Source organism: Camelina sativa, chromosome 7, assembly GCF_030686135.1.
Source record: "Camelina sativa cultivar CO46 ecotype springtype chromosome 7, ASM3068613v1".
Taxonomy (NCBI): domain Eukaryota; kingdom Viridiplantae; phylum Streptophyta; class Magnoliopsida; order Brassicales; family Brassicaceae; genus Camelina; species Camelina sativa.
Genome location: NC_141886.1, coordinates 15,008,780 through 15,029,511, shown reverse-complemented (window position 1 = coordinate 15,029,511; position 20,732 = coordinate 15,008,780). Strand labels below are relative to the sequence as shown.

At 36.2% G+C, this 20,732-nt stretch overlaps 3 protein-coding genes and 5 pseudogenes across 4 annotated transcripts; 5 read left to right on the top strand and 3 right to left on the bottom strand.

Moving 5' to 3' along the window:
- Positions 1 to 983: 983 nt before the first annotated feature.
- LOC104704559 (S-protein homolog 8-like) lies at positions 984 to 1,564 on the bottom strand (annotated as a pseudogene).
- Positions 1,565 to 2,346: 782 nt separating this feature from the next.
- LOC147941220 (disease resistance protein TAO1 pseudogene) lies at positions 2,347 to 2,826 on the top strand (annotated as a pseudogene).
- Positions 2,827 to 2,954: 128 nt separating this feature from the next.
- On the top strand, positions 2,955 to 3,902 carry LOC147941219 (disease resistance protein TAO1 pseudogene; annotated as a pseudogene).
- A 13-nt stretch (positions 3,903 to 3,915) lies between these two features.
- Positions 3,916 to 6,204, top strand: LOC104704557 (disease resistance-like protein DSC2). Its single transcript, XM_087458427.1, has 3 exons — positions 3,916 to 4,014; positions 4,128 to 4,427; positions 4,693 to 6,204. The coding sequence occupies exons 1-3, from the start codon at positions 3,916 to 3,918 to the stop codon at positions 6,202 to 6,204; spliced, it is 1,911 nt and encodes a 636-aa protein (XP_087314553.1).
- Positions 6,205 to 8,363: 2,159 nt separating this feature from the next.
- On the bottom strand, positions 8,364 to 11,482 carry LOC147941218 (uncharacterized; annotated as a pseudogene).
- A 1,518-nt stretch (positions 11,483 to 13,000) lies between these two features.
- LOC104701009 (uncharacterized) lies at positions 13,001 to 14,850 on the top strand. The gene is made up of 4 exons (XM_010416630.3): positions 13,001 to 13,330; positions 13,440 to 13,607; positions 13,697 to 14,015; positions 14,198 to 14,850. Exons 1-4 carry the CDS (start codon positions 13,139 to 13,141, stop codon positions 14,656 to 14,658), a joined length of 1,140 nt encoding a protein of 379 aa, XP_010414932.1. The 5' UTR covers positions 13,001 to 13,138; the 3' UTR covers positions 14,659 to 14,850.
- On the bottom strand, positions 14,832 to 16,299 carry LOC104701007 (uncharacterized; annotated as a pseudogene). The gene is made up of 2 exons (XR_015561013.1): positions 16,050 to 16,299; positions 14,832 to 15,776 (listed from the first exon to the last, which is right to left on the bottom strand). The product of XR_015561013.1 is annotated as an uncharacterized LOC104701007 (transcript).
- A 2,062-nt stretch (positions 16,300 to 18,361) lies between these two features.
- On the top strand, positions 18,362 to 19,006 carry LOC104701008 (S-protein homolog 21-like). The gene is made up of 2 exons (XM_010416629.2): positions 18,362 to 18,620; positions 18,728 to 19,006. The coding sequence occupies exons 1-2, from the start codon at positions 18,372 to 18,374 to the stop codon at positions 18,929 to 18,931; spliced, it is 453 nt and encodes a 150-aa protein (XP_010414931.1). The 5' UTR covers positions 18,362 to 18,371; the 3' UTR covers positions 18,932 to 19,006.
- The last annotated feature ends 1,726 nt before the right edge of the window (positions 19,007 to 20,732 follow it).

Genomic DNA, 20,732 nt, shown 5'->3' with positions numbered 1-20,732 from the left:
AGTAACCCCATCCTTCCCCACACACATATAGATGATGGATCTCCCTTTTCCTTCTCCTAACCCACCTCAAGGCTCTCTTTGCTCTTAGGATCAAACTCACAATCTCCCTTTCTCTTTCTCTCTTAGAAGCGACAAACACCACTCCCCCCAAAGAAAAATAGGCTGCTCGTGCCATTTAAAACAAGACTTAGGGTTTCCAAACCCAAACCAAGCTAAACCGAGCATTTTTAAAACAAACCGAACAACCACCAATTTAGTAGTGTCGGCCGACATTCTCCTTAGTGTTGATCGACACCTACCCAAAATTGGGTTCGGGATGTTACAAAAGATATATTGGACTCTATAGAAAGCTAAAAGAGTAAAGATTCACATTGAAGTGGAGATAAGAAAATTTGATCAGCCAATTATTTTCTACACCCGATTGAAGGAAGCACTACTGATATCGGTCATAAGGCATGGGATCGATCGCAAGCCACTTTATAAGACCTGTCAGAGCAAGTGACCTATGTGTAGCCTTCACCAGGAACCGGACGCTCACAAGACCCATTACTAGTTTAGAAGCCCTCATCATGGCACTCATCAAAATGATGAGTTTTGCCAAATTTTTTTTTTTTTGCGAGAAAGTAAAAATAACTTTACATATATCGTAGATACTCACAAAAATAAAAGTAAATAATTACTTTGCCAGCCAAAAAAATAGAAGAAAGAAAGGGATAAGTTAAATCTTTTTTAAAAATTGTTTCTACATTTTTCAGTTAATTTTGAACATGGATACTGCTCAAATGGAAAGTATTATTCTAGATCAAACAACAAAACATTTTACTAGACAAAGTAAATATTGATGAACTACCACTTTATCTTGGTTTTAAACAAAAATTGTCTCCTTTAAAAGAACTTTACTTGATTTATGTTTTCGAAATATATTGTAATACTATTAAATATAATATATGAGATATTGGTATATTAATAATATTTATTAAGATTTAATTAGAAAAAATATTTGTCAAATTCTTTGTATCCCATTTATACATAAACTTAAAAGTTCAAGCTGCATTATTTCGTACATATATTCCATTGTCTTGCGCTTGCCAGAAACATATATTAGGCTTCCTACTCCCACATACATCATGTATAAATTTTTCTTTCGCAATAAATGCATTAAAATTTGCATGTTGCTCATAATCAGGTCCCTGAAAAAATATGATAAAAATGATATGTGTTTCAAATTAGCTACTTAGATATAAAACACAAAAATATTGTAGAAATATTAGAGACAAGAATAATGTGAAATAAATAAAACTTTAAAATTAATTACCTTCCATAAATTGCACCATATCAAAGTTCTTAGGAAAACAATGAATTTAATTATCCAATCGGTATTGGAGGGAAGAAAATTAACTTTGGTAGCTTGATCTCAGCCCTGTCTACAATTGATCAAAAGTTTTTCGTTACCGTCAAGAAGATTCGAAATTTCGATGTTAAAATGTTAAAATATAAGAACAGGCTCTATTTTTTGGATGGAGATGAAAAATAAGAAGAGATAACATATTATAATTTTTCTCATCTTTGTTATCTTATTTTCATCTCCTTACATGAATATGTATATATATACACTTTTCACATACAAATGTATGTACAATATAACAATAAATAAATGCCATATTTGTTAATATATTTATTTTTATCATTGACTGTTCTTTCATACTCTTTCAGTTTCATAATTAGTTTTATTACTTAAATTTTGTCTTATATAACTAGAGTAATATATTTTTCAAATTCTCATCAAGATTTATATATTTCTAAAACTTTTTCGGCCAACTTTCTTGAAACAATTACATAGTTAAACGTGTTTGACTTTAAACTATGAAATTTTGATGATAGACTATCTAAGTGATTGTTGGTACAGTACTAGTAAAAGTAAAATACAAAAGGAAAATGGTGATGTGCTATGGTTAAAAAATTTGTATAAAAATGTGTTAAAGAGTACTTCTAATGTAAAAAAATGTGCGATGGTTAAAAATTTTGTCACTTAGAATTGATTTTGTAAGAAAACGTGTTAAAGAGTACTTTTCCTTCAACAGTAGAAGTAGTCCAATTGGAGTTGTTGACTTCGTAGAACTTCTAAACAAATGGTGAAGCCAAAACGTTTACGCCACAGTGCTCATTGTAAGCCTCTCTGTAAACGTTTACCCCACATTGTTCTCTAACAATCTTTGATCTCAATCCCTCTCTCCCGATCGTGTACTAATGGCTTCTTCCTTTCTCCTTGGAACTGGTATTGCTGCTATAGGTATACTTATTTTAACTAGCGATAAAAACTTTGGATTACACAAAAAAAGGAAAAAAATGGCTTCTTCTTTGTCTCCTTCATCTGGTTCACCTTCTGTGTCTCGCACATTGACACACCAAGTCTTCTTGAGCTTCCATGGAGCCGACGTCCGCAATAACCTTCTCACTCACATTTTGAGGGAGTTTCAAAGAAAGGGAATCACACCGTTCATTGACAATGAGATAGAGAGAGGAGTCTCTATTGGTATCGAGCTTTTACGCGCTATAAAACATGCCAGGATCACGGTTGTCACATTCTCGAGGAACTACGCTTCTTCAAGCTGGTGTCTAAACGAATTGGTGGAGGTTATGAAGTATAAAGATGAGTTGAATCAAGAAGTAATGATCATTTTCCATCAAGTGAAACCAGCAGATGTGAGGCATCAAAGGGGAGAATTTGGGAAGGCCTTCGAAAAAACTTGTGCTGCGAAATCAGAGGAGGTGAGGCGGCTATGGAGAAAAGATTTGACGGAAGCCGCAAATATAAAGGGGGACTAGGTGGAATCTGAAAATTGGTATGTCATATTTTCTTATATATATGTAATAATAATTGCAATCTAAGTATGGACATTGTCTTTATAATTAATTGATTAATACTATTCATGTTTAGGACAAGTGAAGCTAATATGGTCGCTACAATTGCCATAGATGTGTTGCGTAAGCTGCAGTTAACACAGCCTAGGGATTTTGATGACTACATCGGCCTTCAAGTTCATGTGACAAGCATATACTCGTTGTTAAACTTACAAACGGATGAAGTAAGGATGATAGGGATTTGGGGTCCTTCAGGGATTGGTAAGAGTACAATCTCTAGAGTTTTACTTAACGAATTGTCTCCTCAGTTTCAACTAAGTGCACGTTTAGGGGATATAAAGAGACGACATTTGACTCATCATGATGTGTACGATGCAAAGGTTGAGTTACAGAAAGAATTGTTTTGTGAACAACTCAAGGATAAGAATATTGATATTCTCCATTTACGTGTTGCAAAAGAAAGGTTTCACGACAAGAAGGTGCTCGTCGTTCTTGATGATGTGAATGAGTTATGGCAACTACAGGCGGCAGTGCATTATCCTGGATGGTTTGGTAGTGGAAGTCGGATTATCGTTACTACTGAAGATAGAAGAGTTTTGGAGAAACATGGGATCAAAGATAAAGATATATACAAGGTGAATTATCCACATACTGATGACGCTCTTCAGATATTCTGCATGTATGCCTTTGATCAAAATTACCCATATCATGGTTTTGAGGATCTTGCTAAGGAAGCTACCGAGTTTGCGAGTGATCTCCCTTTGGCACTACAGGTAATGGGCTCCCATTTCAAGCAAATGTCCAAGGAGATGTGGAGAATGGAACTTGCAAATCTAAAGAAGACTAGCCTTCACAAAGATATTTTGAACATTTTGAAATTCAGCTATGAGGCCTTAAGTTTAGAAGAAAAAGATTTATTCAGTGACATAGCTTGCTTTTTCAATGGTCAAATGATAAATAGAGTGGAAGAAGTTATTGGAGATGGCTTTAGTCGAAGGCTTAGAGTTTTAGAGGAGAAATCTCTCATATATAACATATGACGGAAAGATAGGAATGCATACATTGCTAGCAAAATTGGTAAGGGAAGAGCTAGAGGGATGTACAGTTTTGGTGGATGCTCAGAAAATTTGCAATGCACTCGCATACAATACAGTAAGTCATGACATATCACCAACCATTTTGTTACGCTAAATAATCATTTGATGACTAAAAAACTTTACTTGTTAAGTAAGGAATTGTTTTCTTTCATATTTTTTTTTTTACAGGACACTATAGCTATTAGAGGCATAAATTTCAATCTATCTGAGATCAGACACGAACTAGAAATAGACGAGCGAGCTTTTGAAAGGGTGCTTAGTCTCGAATACTTAAAAATCTATGATGAGAAGTTTGTTGCGCCAAAGCTGCATTTACCACAAGATCTCAAGTTTCTACCCTACAAACTTAAATTACTACACTGGGATAGCTTTCCCATGAAAGTTATGCCTTCTAAGTTTCAACCTGAGTTTCTTGTTAAACTTGTCATGGTGGATAGCAAACTTGAGAAATTGTGGGAAGGAGATCAAGTAAATAGTTAATTTTCTTTCTCCCTCCAACTTTTGAATTCATCATCTCGTAGTTTTCACTTAAAACGCATTCATCGTATATTCTTTCTATCTGGTGCCACTACATTTTTATGTTTATATGCTCTTTACTTGCTTCTTTGCTAATTGAAATCGTACATATATGGTAATGTGTAGTCTTGAGTAGTAAATGCGTATATGATTTTCACACAACATTTGACTAACCGGGCAACAAACAATTTATGTCTTTGTTCAACTGCATGTACAGCGGTTTGGAAGTCTCAAGGACATCAACTTGTTGTACTCCAAGAACCTAAAAGAAATCCCTAATCTCTCCAATGCCACAAGTCTAAAGAGATTGAACCTAGGTTTTTGCACAAGTCTTGTGGAGATCCCCTCCTGTATTGGGAATGCCACCAATCTAGAGATGATTAACCTCGCTTTTTGTTCGAGTTTGGTGACGCTCCCCTCCTCTATTGGGAAACTTGATAAGTTAAAGAAATTGGCAATGGTGGAATGCTCAAATCTGGAGGCTTTTCCGACAAACATAAACTTGAAATCTCTTTCTGATCTTATTGTTACCTCCTCAAAGTTGAAGAGGTTTCCAGAAATTTCCACAAACATTAGTAAAATTATTCTTTCTGCTACAGAGATAGAAAAGGTTCCTTCATCAGTCATGTATTTGTCCCTTCTTCGGAAGCTAGATATGAATTCTTGCAAAAGCCTCAAGGAGTTCCCACCTGTTCCTAACAGCATCGAAGAATTGGATTTGAGCTTTACAGAAATAGAAGAAGTTCCTCCATCTATCCAGAATCTCTCATGTCTCACTACGGTAGAGATGGTGGGATGCAACAACCTAAAGGTACTTCCAACCAACATCAACTTAGAATCTCTCTCTAGACTTGACCTCAGCAAATGCAAAGGGTTGCAAAAGTTTCCAAATATTTCTAAAAGCATTGAATATCTCAATCTAAGTGATACTGCTATAGAAGAAGTGCCTTTATCCATCTGGTCTTGGTTTCGTCTTCTTGAACTGATAATGAATGATTGCAAAAGCCTCAAGGTGTTCCCACATTTTCCTGATAGTGTCCAAGAGTTTGAGTTGAGCTGCAAGGAACAATTCCCTCAACTATCACAACTTCACCTCAATGGGTGCAAGAATCTCGTATCACTGCCCCAACTTCCGGATTCTCTCTCTATCCTTAATGCAGCTAACTGCGATTCGCTCGAAAGAATACTAGGATCTTTTGAACATCCAGAGATCATTCTCAACTTTGCCAACTGTTTCAACCTAAGTCAAGAAGCTAGAGAACTCATCGAGATATTGGATTGCAAGTTTAAGCTTTTCCCTAGTAAAGAAGTGCCTGCATATTTTGATCACCAAGAAACAGGGGATTTTCTAATCATCACTTTAGATCAAATTCAGAGACCTTTTCCTTTATTTTTTAGATTTAAGGCTTGTCTTTTGCTGCTTCATGGAACTTATCTTGTGGACGACTTTGATGTTAATTACTCAACTGGTGCCAAGGAGCTGTCCTGTCGCATCTTTTACATTCAAAATGGCCACATTATTGGTTCTGAATTGCTCGAGTACGATATACCAGCTCTGCTTGGATCTGGGGAGCATCTGTACATCTTTGAATCTTCCACCTCTCTGAACTTTCTTAAAACAGATGTGAGCTTCATCGAGCTTGAGTTTGATTTCAAGATCACTGGTAAGTACTGGAGAATACAAAGATGTGGTGTATACATGGAAGACACTGGTGTTTGTGATGACTAATGAATAGAGAAATTCGTAACGAATAGGAGGAATCTGCAAATATTCAAGAAGGCAAGATCAGATGCCAGAATTTATGTTGTTGTTTGTTGATTGTATGATTGATCTTCCATCTTTATGAACTTTTATATTTCCCTGTTTAAAATTCATGTGAACCTTTGTATCCTCAAAACACCATTGGCTTTGGAACATCACATAGTGACATTGTAAAAAGAAATGAACTGATTATATTCGCTTATTACTTCATTTGATACAAAAATATATCCTCTGTAAAACCTGGGAATGTGCTCAATCTGTGAGACCAAAACCCATTCGGTATAAATTACAATAAATCAACCCATAAAAAATCAAACATTATAAACAAGTATAGGTGTATGGAAGGATATAGGTTTTGATCAAAAATGATTTGTGGTGAGAATGGCTTGTTTGGGTGAGTCATGAGTGTCGTGTAGGTTTGTTCTCAGAGACAGTAAGAAAATGGTGGCCACGAAGACGCGGTTGATCACGGCTGATCAGATTAGCCCATAAATTCGCAAGTGGTAGCAAGTAATGTTTTTCGTCCCACTTAACCATCTTGATTCCTGTTTCACAGATCCGAGTGAAACAAACATTCATATTATAATGTCGGTATTTAGGCCAAAGATGTAGCACGCGGGTGATGTGGCTGAGGTGTGAAGCATGAAAGCGTCAATTTCATCTATATACTTAATTGATTTTAGAAGTTGATTGGCAAGATCATCACGGTCAAGGCCTTGATAGATGAACTTACTTAGCAGAGCTTCTACTAGTCCAGAGCTCAACCACAACTTAGAACCAAATAAAATAACGTTAAAAAAATATAAAATGGGTTGATGGTGTTGTAACGTGACGATCATACCTTATTGATGGGAGCAAAATGCCTCTGAAGAAGTCCATCCCCCTTCACTCGGAGTTAGCAGCACTGATTTGGGCCATGGAGAGTATTCTTGTTGGTGGGGTTGCTTGCCAAAGTTTCGAGACAGATTGTGCAGAATTACTTGCGATGGTCCAAGATCTAGAAGACTGGTTGGCGTTCTCTAACCTACTAGATGATTTGCAACGGCTTCGGTCCTCCTTCCCACTCTTTACCCTGTCGATGATCTCTTGTTCTTCGAATCTAAAGGCACATTACCTCGCTCGGTCGTCTAGAATTTTAATCGTAGAAACGTCCTCTATAAACTCTTTTCTTCCAGTTTGGACTACCAATCTTGGAGTTTCTTTTTAATTAATGTGTGATTGATAAAAAAAAAAAAAAAAAAAAACTTCGTCTCATGAATTTTTTATGTATAAAACTTCTACCACTATATATATATATTTTTAATCTAATTTAGCTGTGGTTTTGAAGTACTTTTAGGATTAAAAAAGTTTTACAGGTTTTAAAACAAAATAGATCAAAAAAGAGAAAAATATGTTTCAGAACATTTTCAAAACACCATAAACACCATAAGTATGAATTTTTTTTGAGAACTTCTTGTACACCAATAAAGATATATTGGACTCTATAGAAAGCTAAAAGAGTAAATATTCACATTGAAGTGGAGATAAGAAAATTTGATCAGCCAATTATTTTCTACACCCGTTTGAAGGAAGCATTGTTGATATCGGTCATAAGGCGTGTGATTGATAGCAAGCCACTTTAAAACACTGGTCACAGATCAAGTGACCGATGTGTAGCCTTCACCAGGAACCGACCGGTCACAAGACCCATGACTAGTTTAGAAGCTCTCACCATGGGACTCATCAAAATGATGAGTTTTACCATAATTTTTTTTTTTTGCGAGAGAGTAAAATAACTTACATATATGTCGTAGAAACTCACAAAAATAAAAGTAAATATTTAATTTGCCAAGCAAAAAAAAACAAGAAGAAAGAAAGGGATAAGGTATATCTTTTTTCTAAATTTGTTTCTACATTTTTCAGTTAATTTTGAACATAGATACTGCTCAAATGGAAAGTATTTTTCTAGATCAAACAACAAAACATTTACCAATGAGTAAATTTTGAACTTATATTATTTTGGTTTTTAAAAAAAGTTGTCTCCTTTAAAAGAACTTTACTTGATTTAAGTTTTCTAAATGTATTGTAATACTATTAAATATAATATATGAGATATTGGTAAATTAATAATATTTATTAAGATTTAATTAGAGAAAAATAGTTGTCAAATTCTTTGTATCCCATTTATACACAAACCTAAAAGTTCCAGCTGCATTATTTCATACATATATTCCATTTTCTTGCGGTTACCAGAAACATATGTTAGGCTTCCTACCACCACATACATTATTTATATAAAAAAATTCGCGATAAATGCATTAAAATTTGCATGTTGCTTAATCAGGTCCATGAAAAAATATGATAAAAGTGATATGTATTTCAAATTAGCTACTTAAATATAAAACACAAAATATTGTAGAAATATTAGAGAAGAATAATGTGAAGTAAATAAAACTTTAAAATTAATTACCTTCCATAAATTGCACCATATCAAAGTTCTTGGGAAAACAATGAATTTAATTATCCAATCGGTATTGGAAGGAAGAAAATTAACTTTGGTAGCTTGAACTCGGCCCTGTCTACAATTGATCAAAAGTTTTTCGTTACCGTCAAGACGATTCGAAATTTCAATGTTAAAATGTCTAAATATAAGAATAGTCACTATTTTCTTGATGGAGATGAAAAATAAAAAGAGGAAACGTATTAGAATTTTTCTGATCTTTATTATCTTATTTTCATCTCCTTACATGAATATGTATATATATACACTTTTCACATACAAATGTATGTACAATATAGCAATAAATAAATGCCATATTTGTTAATATATTTATTTTTATTCATTGACTGTTCTTTCATACTCTTTCAGTTTCATATTTAGTTTTATTACTTAAATTTTCTCTTTTTTTTTTTTTTTTTTTTTTGACAACAGAGTAACAAGATAGGCTCAAACAAGTCAATACGAAGGAACATTGTTTACATAGGTAACTAAGTGCGGAACTGTGCGAACACGTCGTGCTAAATTATCCGCTTTACCATTCTGAAAGTGCGGGACGTAGACTAAGGAAAAAGAAGCAAACTCCTCTTTATCCGCCTGGATGTCCTCCAAATAAGGTGTAAAGGCTGGCCACTCGGAAGGCAAAGACACCATCTTCACTAAGTCAGAGCAGTCTATGAGGAAGACGACAAATTGGTTATCCGCCCCAATCATACAACGCATGGCCCAAACAAGAGCTTCAATCTCGTCATGAAGAGGGGAGAGACTACGGCGAAGGTTGGTAGTCCCCATAGTAGGGGCGTCACCCCAGGGTGACATGCATAACCACCCTCTACCCGCATAGCGATCCGTTGCTTTCCAAGAACCATCTACAAAACAAATAAAACTCGACGAAGACCTAGGAACCCCTAATCCCCTACTTTCACAAGGAACAACCTCAATGTTAATATCCGATGCTAATGTCATATCCTCTGTCTGAGCCAGAGCCCATGCTTTTGCCTCATCCTCCGCAAGCCGAAAAATCGCTAGGGGGTTTGAATCCAGATTACAGAAAAATTTATCATTGCGCGCTTTCCAGATATACCACAGAATCCAGGGAAATTTATCAATGTTTGTGAAAACTGACTCCGACGGGAAAACAATCAGGACTGTCGGGAACAGCGACAAAGCCCAAACTTGTCTAGCTGGCGGGCATTCAAAGAGGGTATGATTAATCGTCTCCTCCCGAAAACCACAAACGCCACACGTGGCATCACAACTCATACCATGTTTCCGTAGATTAGCTGTAACCGCCACACAACCCGAAAGCACTTGCCACAGAAAACGAGGAAGTTTCGGTGGACACCTAATTTTGCACACAAAGGCCTGAAGAGGTACGATGTCCGGCCCAAATACTTTCGGCTCAGCAGGAGCCGTCATATTTGAGCGAAGAATATGATACCCTGATTTTACCAAATATTTACCAGACTTAGTAAAATGCCATCCCAACAAATCCGGTTTATCCGGCTGTCGCAACGGTAAGGCAGAAATTATAGCAACATCTTCCGGTAAAAACGTAGCCGTAAGCTGAGCCATATCCCAAGAATTAGAACTCCTATCAATAAGATTTGTAACTCGGAGCAGAGGATCAGAAGGCGACCCTGTGCTCAGTGCTGGTCTCGGGGATTGAGCAGGGTTCCATGGGTAAGTCCATACAGAAATGGAAGCACCAGATCCTACTCGTTTAATAAGTCCTTTATTAACCAGAGAGCGAGCAAAAACTATACTCCGCCACCCATAAGACGGCGAGTAAGATTTAATTGGATCCAAAGGATCAGAATGCCGATAGTATCGGCCTTTAAACACCCGTGCAAAAAGTGAATCCAGTACGGTGATCAAACGCTAGAGCTGCTTTGCCAGCAGAGCAGTGTTATAATCATCCAGACATCAGAAACCCAAACCCCCTGCATCTTTTTAACTACATAGTTTATCCCACGCCACCCAGTGTAGCCCTCGTGATTGTCCGGACGAGCTCCACCAAAAATTAGAAATTTCACTAGTCAACTTCCTCGTAACCGTCTTAGGTAGTCGAAAACACGACATCACAAAATTAGGAACAGCCGTAGCAACGGACTTGATCATTACCTCCTTGCCACCTTTTGATAAAATCCTAGCCGGCCACCCACTTGTTTGTGCTTACAATCTGTCCTGAAGAACGAGAAGATTTTCGCCTTAGCCCCGCCCATTCTTTCCGGGATACCTAAGTAAGATCCCATACCACCCAAATTTGTGATCCCAAGAACCCCTTTTAACTCTTCCCTGAGACTATTATCCACCGTGTGTCCAAACTAGACCGAAGATTTCTAAAAATTGATTTGTTGGCCAGAACGCGTTCATACTTTCGAAGGATCCCTAATACCATCTCGCATTGCTCCTTCGTGGCCCGACAGAAAAAGAGACTGTCATCCGCAAATAAGAGATGGGAAATGGCAGGACTAGCCGTCGAAACCTTGATACCAGTAAGAAGTTTCATCCGTTCTGTTTTCCAAAAATGTGCAATAAGCACCTCCGTACAAAGAATAAAAGATAAGGTGACAAAGGATCCCCCTGACGCAGCCCCCGACAAGGAATAATGGACCCATATGCCTGACCATTAATCAAGACCTTATATTGAACCGACTTTACACAACACCTAATCCATGATATCCACTTTTCAAAAAAGTCGAACTGCCTGAGCAAATGTTCGACAAAAGACCACTCTACTCGGTCATAGGCCTTACTCATATCCATTTTTATAGCCATGAATCTCTCCTTACAAGAGGGGTTGGTTCGTAGGCCATGAAACATTTCCTGGGCAATCAAAATATTATCCGAAATTAAGCGACCCTCTACAAACACCGATTGTGTTTCCGAGACGAGAGATGGTAATATAGTGCGTAGTCGCTGGCACAAAATCTTAGATATAATTTTATAACCAACGTTGCATAGGCTAATAGGCCGTAACTCCGTCATCCTCATCGGCTTATCCACTTTTGGAATAAGACATATGTTTGTCACATTTAGCCTTTTGTCGAAACCCCCATTCCGCAAGAAGGAATTGAGCAACAGCACTAAATCTTCTTTAACCGTAGCCCATGTTTTTTGGTAAAAAAAGGGCAGTCATCCCATATGTTCCTTGAGCCTTATCTCGATGCATCATGAACAGTGCATGTTTAATCTCCTGTTCGGTAACGTCTCGTGTCAAAAATTCATTTGTCTCCAAAGAAATAGATGATTGAACCTCATCTAACATTTCCGCAAATTCCGAAGGATACGAGGATGTAAATAAATCCTGAAAATAAGAGACCGCAATATTTTGGATATCACTCTCCTCCGTCGTCCAATTACCATGCTGGTCATGGAGACCAACAATACGGTTCCAAACTCTTCGTTGCTTTGTATGAGCATGGAAATAGCTGGTATTATGGTCACCAAGCCGCATCCACAGACTTCTGCTTTTTTTTTATACCAATACACCTCTTCATCCCTATATGCCTCCCGTAACCGCCAAGTAAGTTCCGCAAGCTCATCAACCGAAGTAGCATCATTCTCCTCTGCCACCGCTAATTTGGATTTTATATCCTCAATTGTCTCCCGCCCATAAGGTAATTGCTCTTTCTTCCAACGGGAAATAGCCTGACGACATTTGATAATTTTATCCACCATAGTGGCAGAGGGTGCGTCCCCCGTCGTAGACTCCCAACCCTCAGTAACCGCAGCAAAGAAACCCTCCTTATCCAGCCGCTGTCTATCAAATCGAAAACCACCCCGACCCCGCCTAATCTTATCCTCAATAACAGCTAGCAGGGGTTTATGATCCGACGCAATCATTGTTAAATACTCCGTAAAATAATCTTTAAACAAATCATGCTACTCTTCATTCGCCAAAGCCCGATCTAATCGACATCATATCGGCTTTTTATCTCGCCACCCTTTCCAGGAAAGACTATCCCCAAGAGCAGGAAACTCAAGTAATCCACAGTGTCGAATCATTGAGTTGAAATGCACAAAAGAAGAGGCATGGCGCAAGTTACCACCCCGTTTCTCATGATTTCCTTTTAACTCATTGAAATCCCCAATTAGAAACCAAGGAGCATCTCGATTCAAACCAATCCTTGTTAACCGTTCCCAAACCAGATCTCGGTTCTTTGGAACCGGATCACCGTAAATAAAAGAGAGATAAATTAATTTTCCTTTGTATACAATTTCCACATCAGATTGGATTCAAATCCCACGGATATAACTAGGTATAACTAGGGTGATACAAATAAGATGTTTGATTTTTATTTAAAAATTGTTAGAGAAGTAGCTGAATTAAAGTGAATGTCTAGGAAAAGATTGGCACAACAGAATTAAATCCGAGAACAAGTGGTGAAGCACGACGACGATTGCTTCCTCCGATCAGTCATGCCAACTGGCGATTGCTTCCATTGTCATCAGCCAGGTCACTGGGCCAACAACTGTCCTCTCAAAACCACTACGGAGCCCGCCTCCTCCGCTTCGCCGCCGGTCATTCACTGCCCCTGCAACGGCGGACCTTGCAACATTTTTACTTCTAAAACTGGGAAAAACCCAAACAGGAGATTCTACAAATGCCCAGTAAGTCTCTCTCTCTCTCTCTCTCTCTCTCTCTCTATCTCTCTCTCTCTCTCTCTCTCTCTCTCTCTCTCTCTCTATATCTCTCTCTCTAATCTCTGTCTCAACGTAGATCCCAAGCTGTGGATTTTTCAAATGGTGTGATGAAGTGAGTATCATCAAACCGGAGTCAATCTCTGTTCACCCTACTTGCGCTTGTGGCGCTGGACCTTGTAGAAGAGTAACATTCATCGATGGACCAAACGCTCAACGTTCTTACTTTGTTTGCTGCCTTAAGAAGGTAAAAAATGATAACAACGAAACTCTTATCCATCACATATTAGGGAGTCTGATTTGATGTTGTTGTCTCTTCTATTGTTTTTTTGTTAGAATTTTGGGGCTTGTGGATTCTTTCAGTGGGAGGATGAGTTTGAAAATGATGTTAGTTTCCTGTTACACGAGACTAGTTTGGATTCTGATGGTAATGTAAAAAAGAGTAGACTTGGAGTGGTGGTTGAAACAGATTTGAATCCAAGTTCATCTACTGAGGCTACTCTTGGAAACAGAGTTGTTGATAGAATTGCACAGCCTGTGAAAGATACTCTTCCAGTCACTATGGGAAAAGAATCAATTCCGGTTTTCGCAGGTTTCAACAACCGCAAACCGGTCTACAATGGCGTATTTGCCTCTGCAGATGGCAGAAACCGAGGTATTTTCTCTGTTTCTTTACTTGAGTGTACATTTTGGCTGTTACTTCTTTTGGTATTGTTAGCTTTCGCAATATTGGTTAGTTCGGTGTTCTTCGCATATCTGATCAACATTGAAACTTTAATGCTACGCATTGCCTTTTCATTTGTGCGCTTATAGTCTTTTATGGTTATTTTCTTTTAGGCACTGTCCCTTCATTTGATTTGATTACATTATATGAAGATGCGGTTCACCTTGAGACGGACGAGCAAGTACTTCCTTCACTTGCCCCTATACACGTTGACCCTCAAGTAGAGTCTTTGCGTAGTGAACTTTTCGGATTTAACGGTAAATCGAGTTATGCATCGGAGGACAAAACTGGCGATTCAGTTTCGAATGGCAAAACCAATCCTAACCATAGACATCAACCAGAGCATCAATCTACTATATCTTATGAAACCGGAGCCTCGTTTTCAGGTAGCTTCTCCTTGATGGACCTCATTGAGCAATATAACTCAGAAAAGCTCTATTTCAAGAGTGTTTCTTTGAAATATGTTGATGCATTGACTGCCTTTACGGGTTCGTACAAGCAATTAGAGTCACTTCGTGATAGAGCACGTAGTCTCAAGAAAGTTAGCAAGCAAAGGGGTTTCACAGCTCCGTAGATAAGAAAATGAAGATGAGGATGGACTTGAATGTTTATATAATATGTACAACTATATAGACTGAAGATGATGTATGGTTCTGTAAAACTTATGTACTATTATTTAGGGCTAAGCATTTTGTTAATTTCGTACAATATTATCCTACTTCTGCAGTCTTTGCTATTTTTGAAGCAATCAAAAATAATTATGTCGTATTCACCCATGTTCTTATAATTAAAAGAGAACTACAAGTTAAAAATGTCCAAAATCAGTAATTTTGTTACTTAAGTTATTCCTTTTGACAAAGTAATAAATTTTTTCTTTAAAAAAAAATTGTATTTATTTCCTGTAGAAGATTCCAACACCACTGCTTGATCCACTAGTACAATCAACAGTGTTTCGATTCAGCAACAGTAACTAGATCTTGTCCAAACTTCCTGAGCCACCAGAGTAAACACAAGCATTACAACTTGTTTTAAGAAGTGATGTCATTACGTATTTATCTTCTCCACCAACCACGGGTATAGCCACTCCTGGTTTCGCCGGATTCTTGAAATCATCTCTGTACGTTCTTCCTAAAACACCCTCCACGTTCTTGGACAACTTCAAGAACCGGAACTGAACCTCAAGATGAGGAAAACAGTCATTCTCTGGTCTCCCGTATTTATGGATTATGTTGTCTTCCTTTGTTACCGGAACCACGTTGACCCAAATCTCTACAGTGTCTTGTAATGTGACCAACACGGAGTTTATGTCTGAGGTTCTCTCGATCTTTATATAGTCTCCTGAAGAAATCCACACAGATGCATCTCCTTTTGGTAAAGAGATCTCTTTTCCCTCAAAGGAAAAACGGAGATGGTCGACTTGGTCGTCCCATTTTGCAGCCTTTGTGGCCTCGAGTGAGAAGGTTTTGCTGTTGGAGCCGAAGATCAGACCTAAGGATTGGATCCATGTGAAGTCTCTGCTACGTCCAGAAGGTCACAGACCAATGAAACGTACATTGACTTGGAAGTCAACATCGGAGACAAGTGCGAAATGCTCATCGCGTTGGCCGTGAAAGTAGAAGACAACACCATCTCCGCCGATGAAACGTGGGTCTAAGCATGCTGATCCTTTTCCATTGCAATTAGGTTTCCGATCTGTTACGGTAAATAAAATGATATTATACTTTTATCGTGTAAGTTACGGAAAGTTTATTATAAGTGGTGTTTTAGTTTTTTTTTCACAGGTTAAAATACTACGTAAATATCTATTATATATTTTATATGTAAGTTTGTCTTTCTAATTAATATGCTAAAAAGTTTAGATTAATTTAAAAATTCTCTATTAGAAATATAAAATGACATTTGGTGAGAAAAAATGTCTTAAAATGGGACTTATTACTACGAAATGTTATGAGTATTGTTACTTACTTCGGCAAGTAGCTTTGCATATAGGGTTAAAGCAATCGATGACGCAGGCCTTGGAGCTTTCTGCTGGAGGGGAAAACGAAGGGCATTGCTTTGGACAAGTTTGCTTCTTAAGGAAACATGGGCTCTTCCTTTGGAAACATGTCTTTGTTTCCACCGCTGCTTCGAGTTGTACGATGAACGTAAATGCATAGAGCGTCACCACCAATCCAACGTAAAACCCAGTTTTTAGATCTCCCTTCATTGTTTTACTTCTCTCTTGGGAAATTAATTTATTGTCTCCCAAATGTGATCTCTTTTATAGAAAGCATGCATGCTTGTCAAGTTGGAATTTTCTTAGTTAGGAACAATTTTAATTCATTTGAAAGTTTTATGTATACGCACCGACACAAACACACACACTCAGGCCCGGCCCTGGACACATTCCTATGATACATAGGTATTGGGCCTCAATTTTCTAAAGCCCATTCTGTAAAGATTTTTTGTTTCTTTTCCTACTTATATGGCATCCATTTAAGAGTTAGTTTCTTTTAAAAGGTCTCATTTTTTTAATTTGTTTTCAGTTGATGACACATTTTAAAAATTTATTTGAATTGAAGCTCCATTTAAAAAATTGCATTGGACTTACCGAGAAAAACAATTTAAAAGAAAATATTATCAGGTCTCATTTTAAAAGTACAATTTTTTTGTATTGGCTTCCAATGTTGCTGGACGGGCACTCCACACACTTTACTTTCTTCTAAACCAAATTTGAATATATTTAAAGTCAATCCTCTAATTAAAATGTGTGTATTGTTTCGATGGTGGTGACAATACTACGTCGAGAGTGGTTATTTTATTTATTTAATATACTAGTAGATCCATCTAAACTTATACATTTTACAATTTTAATACTTTGATATAATAATGTTATCATTTCATGTCGATCACTTTGTGAATAGCGATAGATAAATCTTTTAGAATTGACAATCTTGAATCCCTTATGGGAGCACTTATCTTATTTTATCTGTTAATACGTGCTAATTATATTAGTTACTTCGCAAGTCGCAACTATGCACATTGGGTAATTAGGTACTTCGCAACTATGCACATGTGCGTGTATGCGTAATCGCGGATCTAGGGTCAAAGATATTAGTTTACTGTTGCAGTGGAACTACACCAAATCTAATTTAAGCACTACTTTATTTGCTATTCCATATGTATAATAATCTTAAGATTTGATATAGCTTAATCGTATAAGCCAAAGTTTAAATTAGAAAAATCAAACTCATAAAGTTTTAAAAGAGATATAGTCAAACATTCTAATGTATTGTTTACAACGTCCACGTGGTTTTTCTGACGTGGCGACGTGATTTTGCTGAGATGACAATGACGTTTTTTTTCATAACGTTCAATAGAAGCACACTAGATAGAAAAATAGACCCGAAATACAATAGTAATAAAAAAAAAGTTTTGTATAATTAACAAAGAGACGGAGTAACTAATAATTGAAACTTACCATCTTAGCCTTGATTTTCTTCTTTTTTGGTCTATTCTCTTTTCTTCATTCGACGAATCTCCTAAACCATTTTCAGAAGTGAGAAATGGTCAGTTCACTTAAAAATCATTTTCAGACAATCGGATATTAACTGTAGCGAAGAATTTCAGTCTCACGTTAGATGCTTTTCTTGTAGGAGAAAGAGAAGTTGACGAAATGTTTTGGATGAAATAAAATACAAAGAAGACAGAGAGACATACCGATGGAAATAAAAAAAGAGAATTGTAAGGACAATCTAGACTTATTTAGAAGCAAATCTGTGTAAGATCGAAACTTTATTTTTTAATATGAACGTACAAATCATAACTTTTTAATATGAACCTATATGTCAATTCATAATTTTGAACACAGAAAATATTGTGAAACTCAGAATTTGATGAACAAACTGAGAGCCAAACACCAAGAGAAGGAAAATAGAAAAAAAGAGAGATCCGAGTGATATATACCTTTGTAGCCCATGCCCGTTGAATATCAACATACACTTCAATTTTGGAAATTCATTTTGTTCCATTTGTTAAAACAATTGATTTAAAAATAAAATAAAAAATTTGTGACATGGTTTAATCTTATTGGATATGTGACTTGTGCTTTATATGATAAAAGATGTATTAAATATATAAAATAGAACTAATTATGAAACTGAAAGAATATGAAAAAACAGTCAATGAACAAAATTAAATATATTAACTAATATAACATTTATTTATTGCTATATTGTACATACATGTGTATGTGAAAAGTGTATATATATACATTTCATGTAAGGAGAATAAAATAAAATAATAAAGATGGGGAAAACTCTAATATGTTTTTTCTTCTTATTTTTATTTTCTGTCCAGAAAATAGACTCTATTCTTATATTTAGGAGATTTAATATTTCAATTTGGAATCGTCTTTCAGGTGACAAAAAACTTATGATCAATTGTAGACAGGGTAAAGGTGAAGCGACCGACGTTGTTTTTCTTTCCTTCAATGGTCAATGGACGATTTACTTTAGAGTTTACCCAAGAACTTTGATATGGTGCAACATATGGAAGGTAATTCATTTCAAAGTTTATTTCTTTCACATTCTTTGTGTGTCTAATGTTGCTACAATATTTTCTTATGTAAAATACATATCATTTCTGTTATCGTATTTTATCAGGGGCCTGATTATGTGCAACATGCACATTTTAACGCATTTATCGGGAAGGAAAGCTTTATTCATGATGTATGTGGAGGTAGAAAGCCTAATGTATGTTTGTGGCAAGCACAAGAAGATGGAGTATATGTACGAAATAATGCAGTCGGAACCTTTAAACTTATGCTTGAATGGGATACAAATAGTTCGACAAATATATTATTCTAATTAAATATATTTCTGAAGAAATTTTATTATTTTACCAATATCTCATATAATAAATGTATTGAGAGTTTAAACAAAGTGCACCACTAATTATTTACCATATTTTACTTGGTTTGTAAACAAAATGCACCACTATTAATAATTATGATGATTGGTAAATGTGTTATTGTTTGATAGAGAATAAAACTTTCAATTTGACCAGTATTCATGTTGAAAATAAAATAAAAATATAGAAAAAAGTAATGGACATTGAAATTTACATTATTTTGTTTATTTGTCAGCGGACCCCTTGTCCACTTCCAGTCTTATGAACCCACTCTTTTTAATGGGCCTCATATCATCTCACTAGTTCTATAAACCCATAAATATCTAACAGTCGGTTTGCTATGTCTGGAAGGCTTTAAAGACGTGTTTACCGTCCTAATTATATAACTAAAATACATAAAAAAAAATAGCTAGGTAACATATGTATTTAATTTAACAAAATACTATATTTTAATCTGTTGTACACCGTGTGAATATAATTTTTATTATTTATATTTTATATTGTATTTGTTTGTTAAATATTGGATGTTTTGCAAATAAGAAATTACTAAATTTCTCGACTGTTTGTGCGGCTAAATGTTTATATTAATTTTTAACCCGTAATATACTTTATGACCATCTGTTTGTTATATTTAGTTTGTTTTGTTTAGTATTTTAGGTTTTCTTTTGATTTTTAATTATTATAACCAAAAACAAGGGATTTAAATACATAATAAGTCATTTATATGCTATGCTTAAGTCACATTTTTTTAATAATTTAATTATTTTACACAATCTTAGTTAAATCACCTTAATTTTTCTATGTCAAATATTATAATATTAATAGTGTTGACAAATAATAAAATAAAGATTTAATCCGTGTTAACACAAATTTACTGATATTTTATTAATTCCAACATGTCCTCTTTATAACTCATCTACTATATAACTATATTATATAGTTTTTTTTAATTTTACATATTCGTAATATTTTATTAAATTTATATATATTAATTATAATATTTAAATAAATGTGAATCAGAGTTTTTCTTACGTTAAGAATCAACGCTCACAGATTTTGGAAAACAACGCCCCGACCGCCACCTTTTAGTGGGCCCCATGCCCAATCCCAGTCCATGGGACCACTTTTCCTTAATGGGCCTCACGTCCTCTCACTAGGCCCGTGAGCCCATCTATATCCGACGACCGGTTTGCTACGTCCAGAAGGCTTTAAAGACTTGTTAAAGTCCCTACAAATCACCACATGATCTTTCCCTGTGTTTTGTCCTCACTCGCACAGTTCTAACAGTCACTTCCCTGAAGGTCACTGATAACTCTCTAATTTACATGTTTTAGACACCCCTTTTTGTCCATATTTTGCTATAGGAGTTTACATTTAGGGTGCTGCATTGTTGCATTTGTGCATTTTGGATGAAAACAGGTGCTTTAGAGCATAAAATGGGAAAAACGAGGTCAAACCCGAGCATTTACCCAAAGGAGCGATTGTGCAAGAAGAACAGTCCGTAGCTCAACCCGATCAAAGAGGATCTAAGAGCAGGAAGAACAACCCGAAGACCTACCCGAGGAACTACCCGACTTGAACCTAAAAGGGTTTCCATATATAAACCCCCCTCTCGCCCTAGCACGCCGGAAACACTCAAACCAGAGAGCGAGAGCTTCTGAGAGAGAGATTGAGCGACTCAAACACTTTTTCTACTTTGTTAGGATTCGATTTCGTTTCTTTTGATATTCTTTTTAGTTTCGATTTTGTACTTCATTA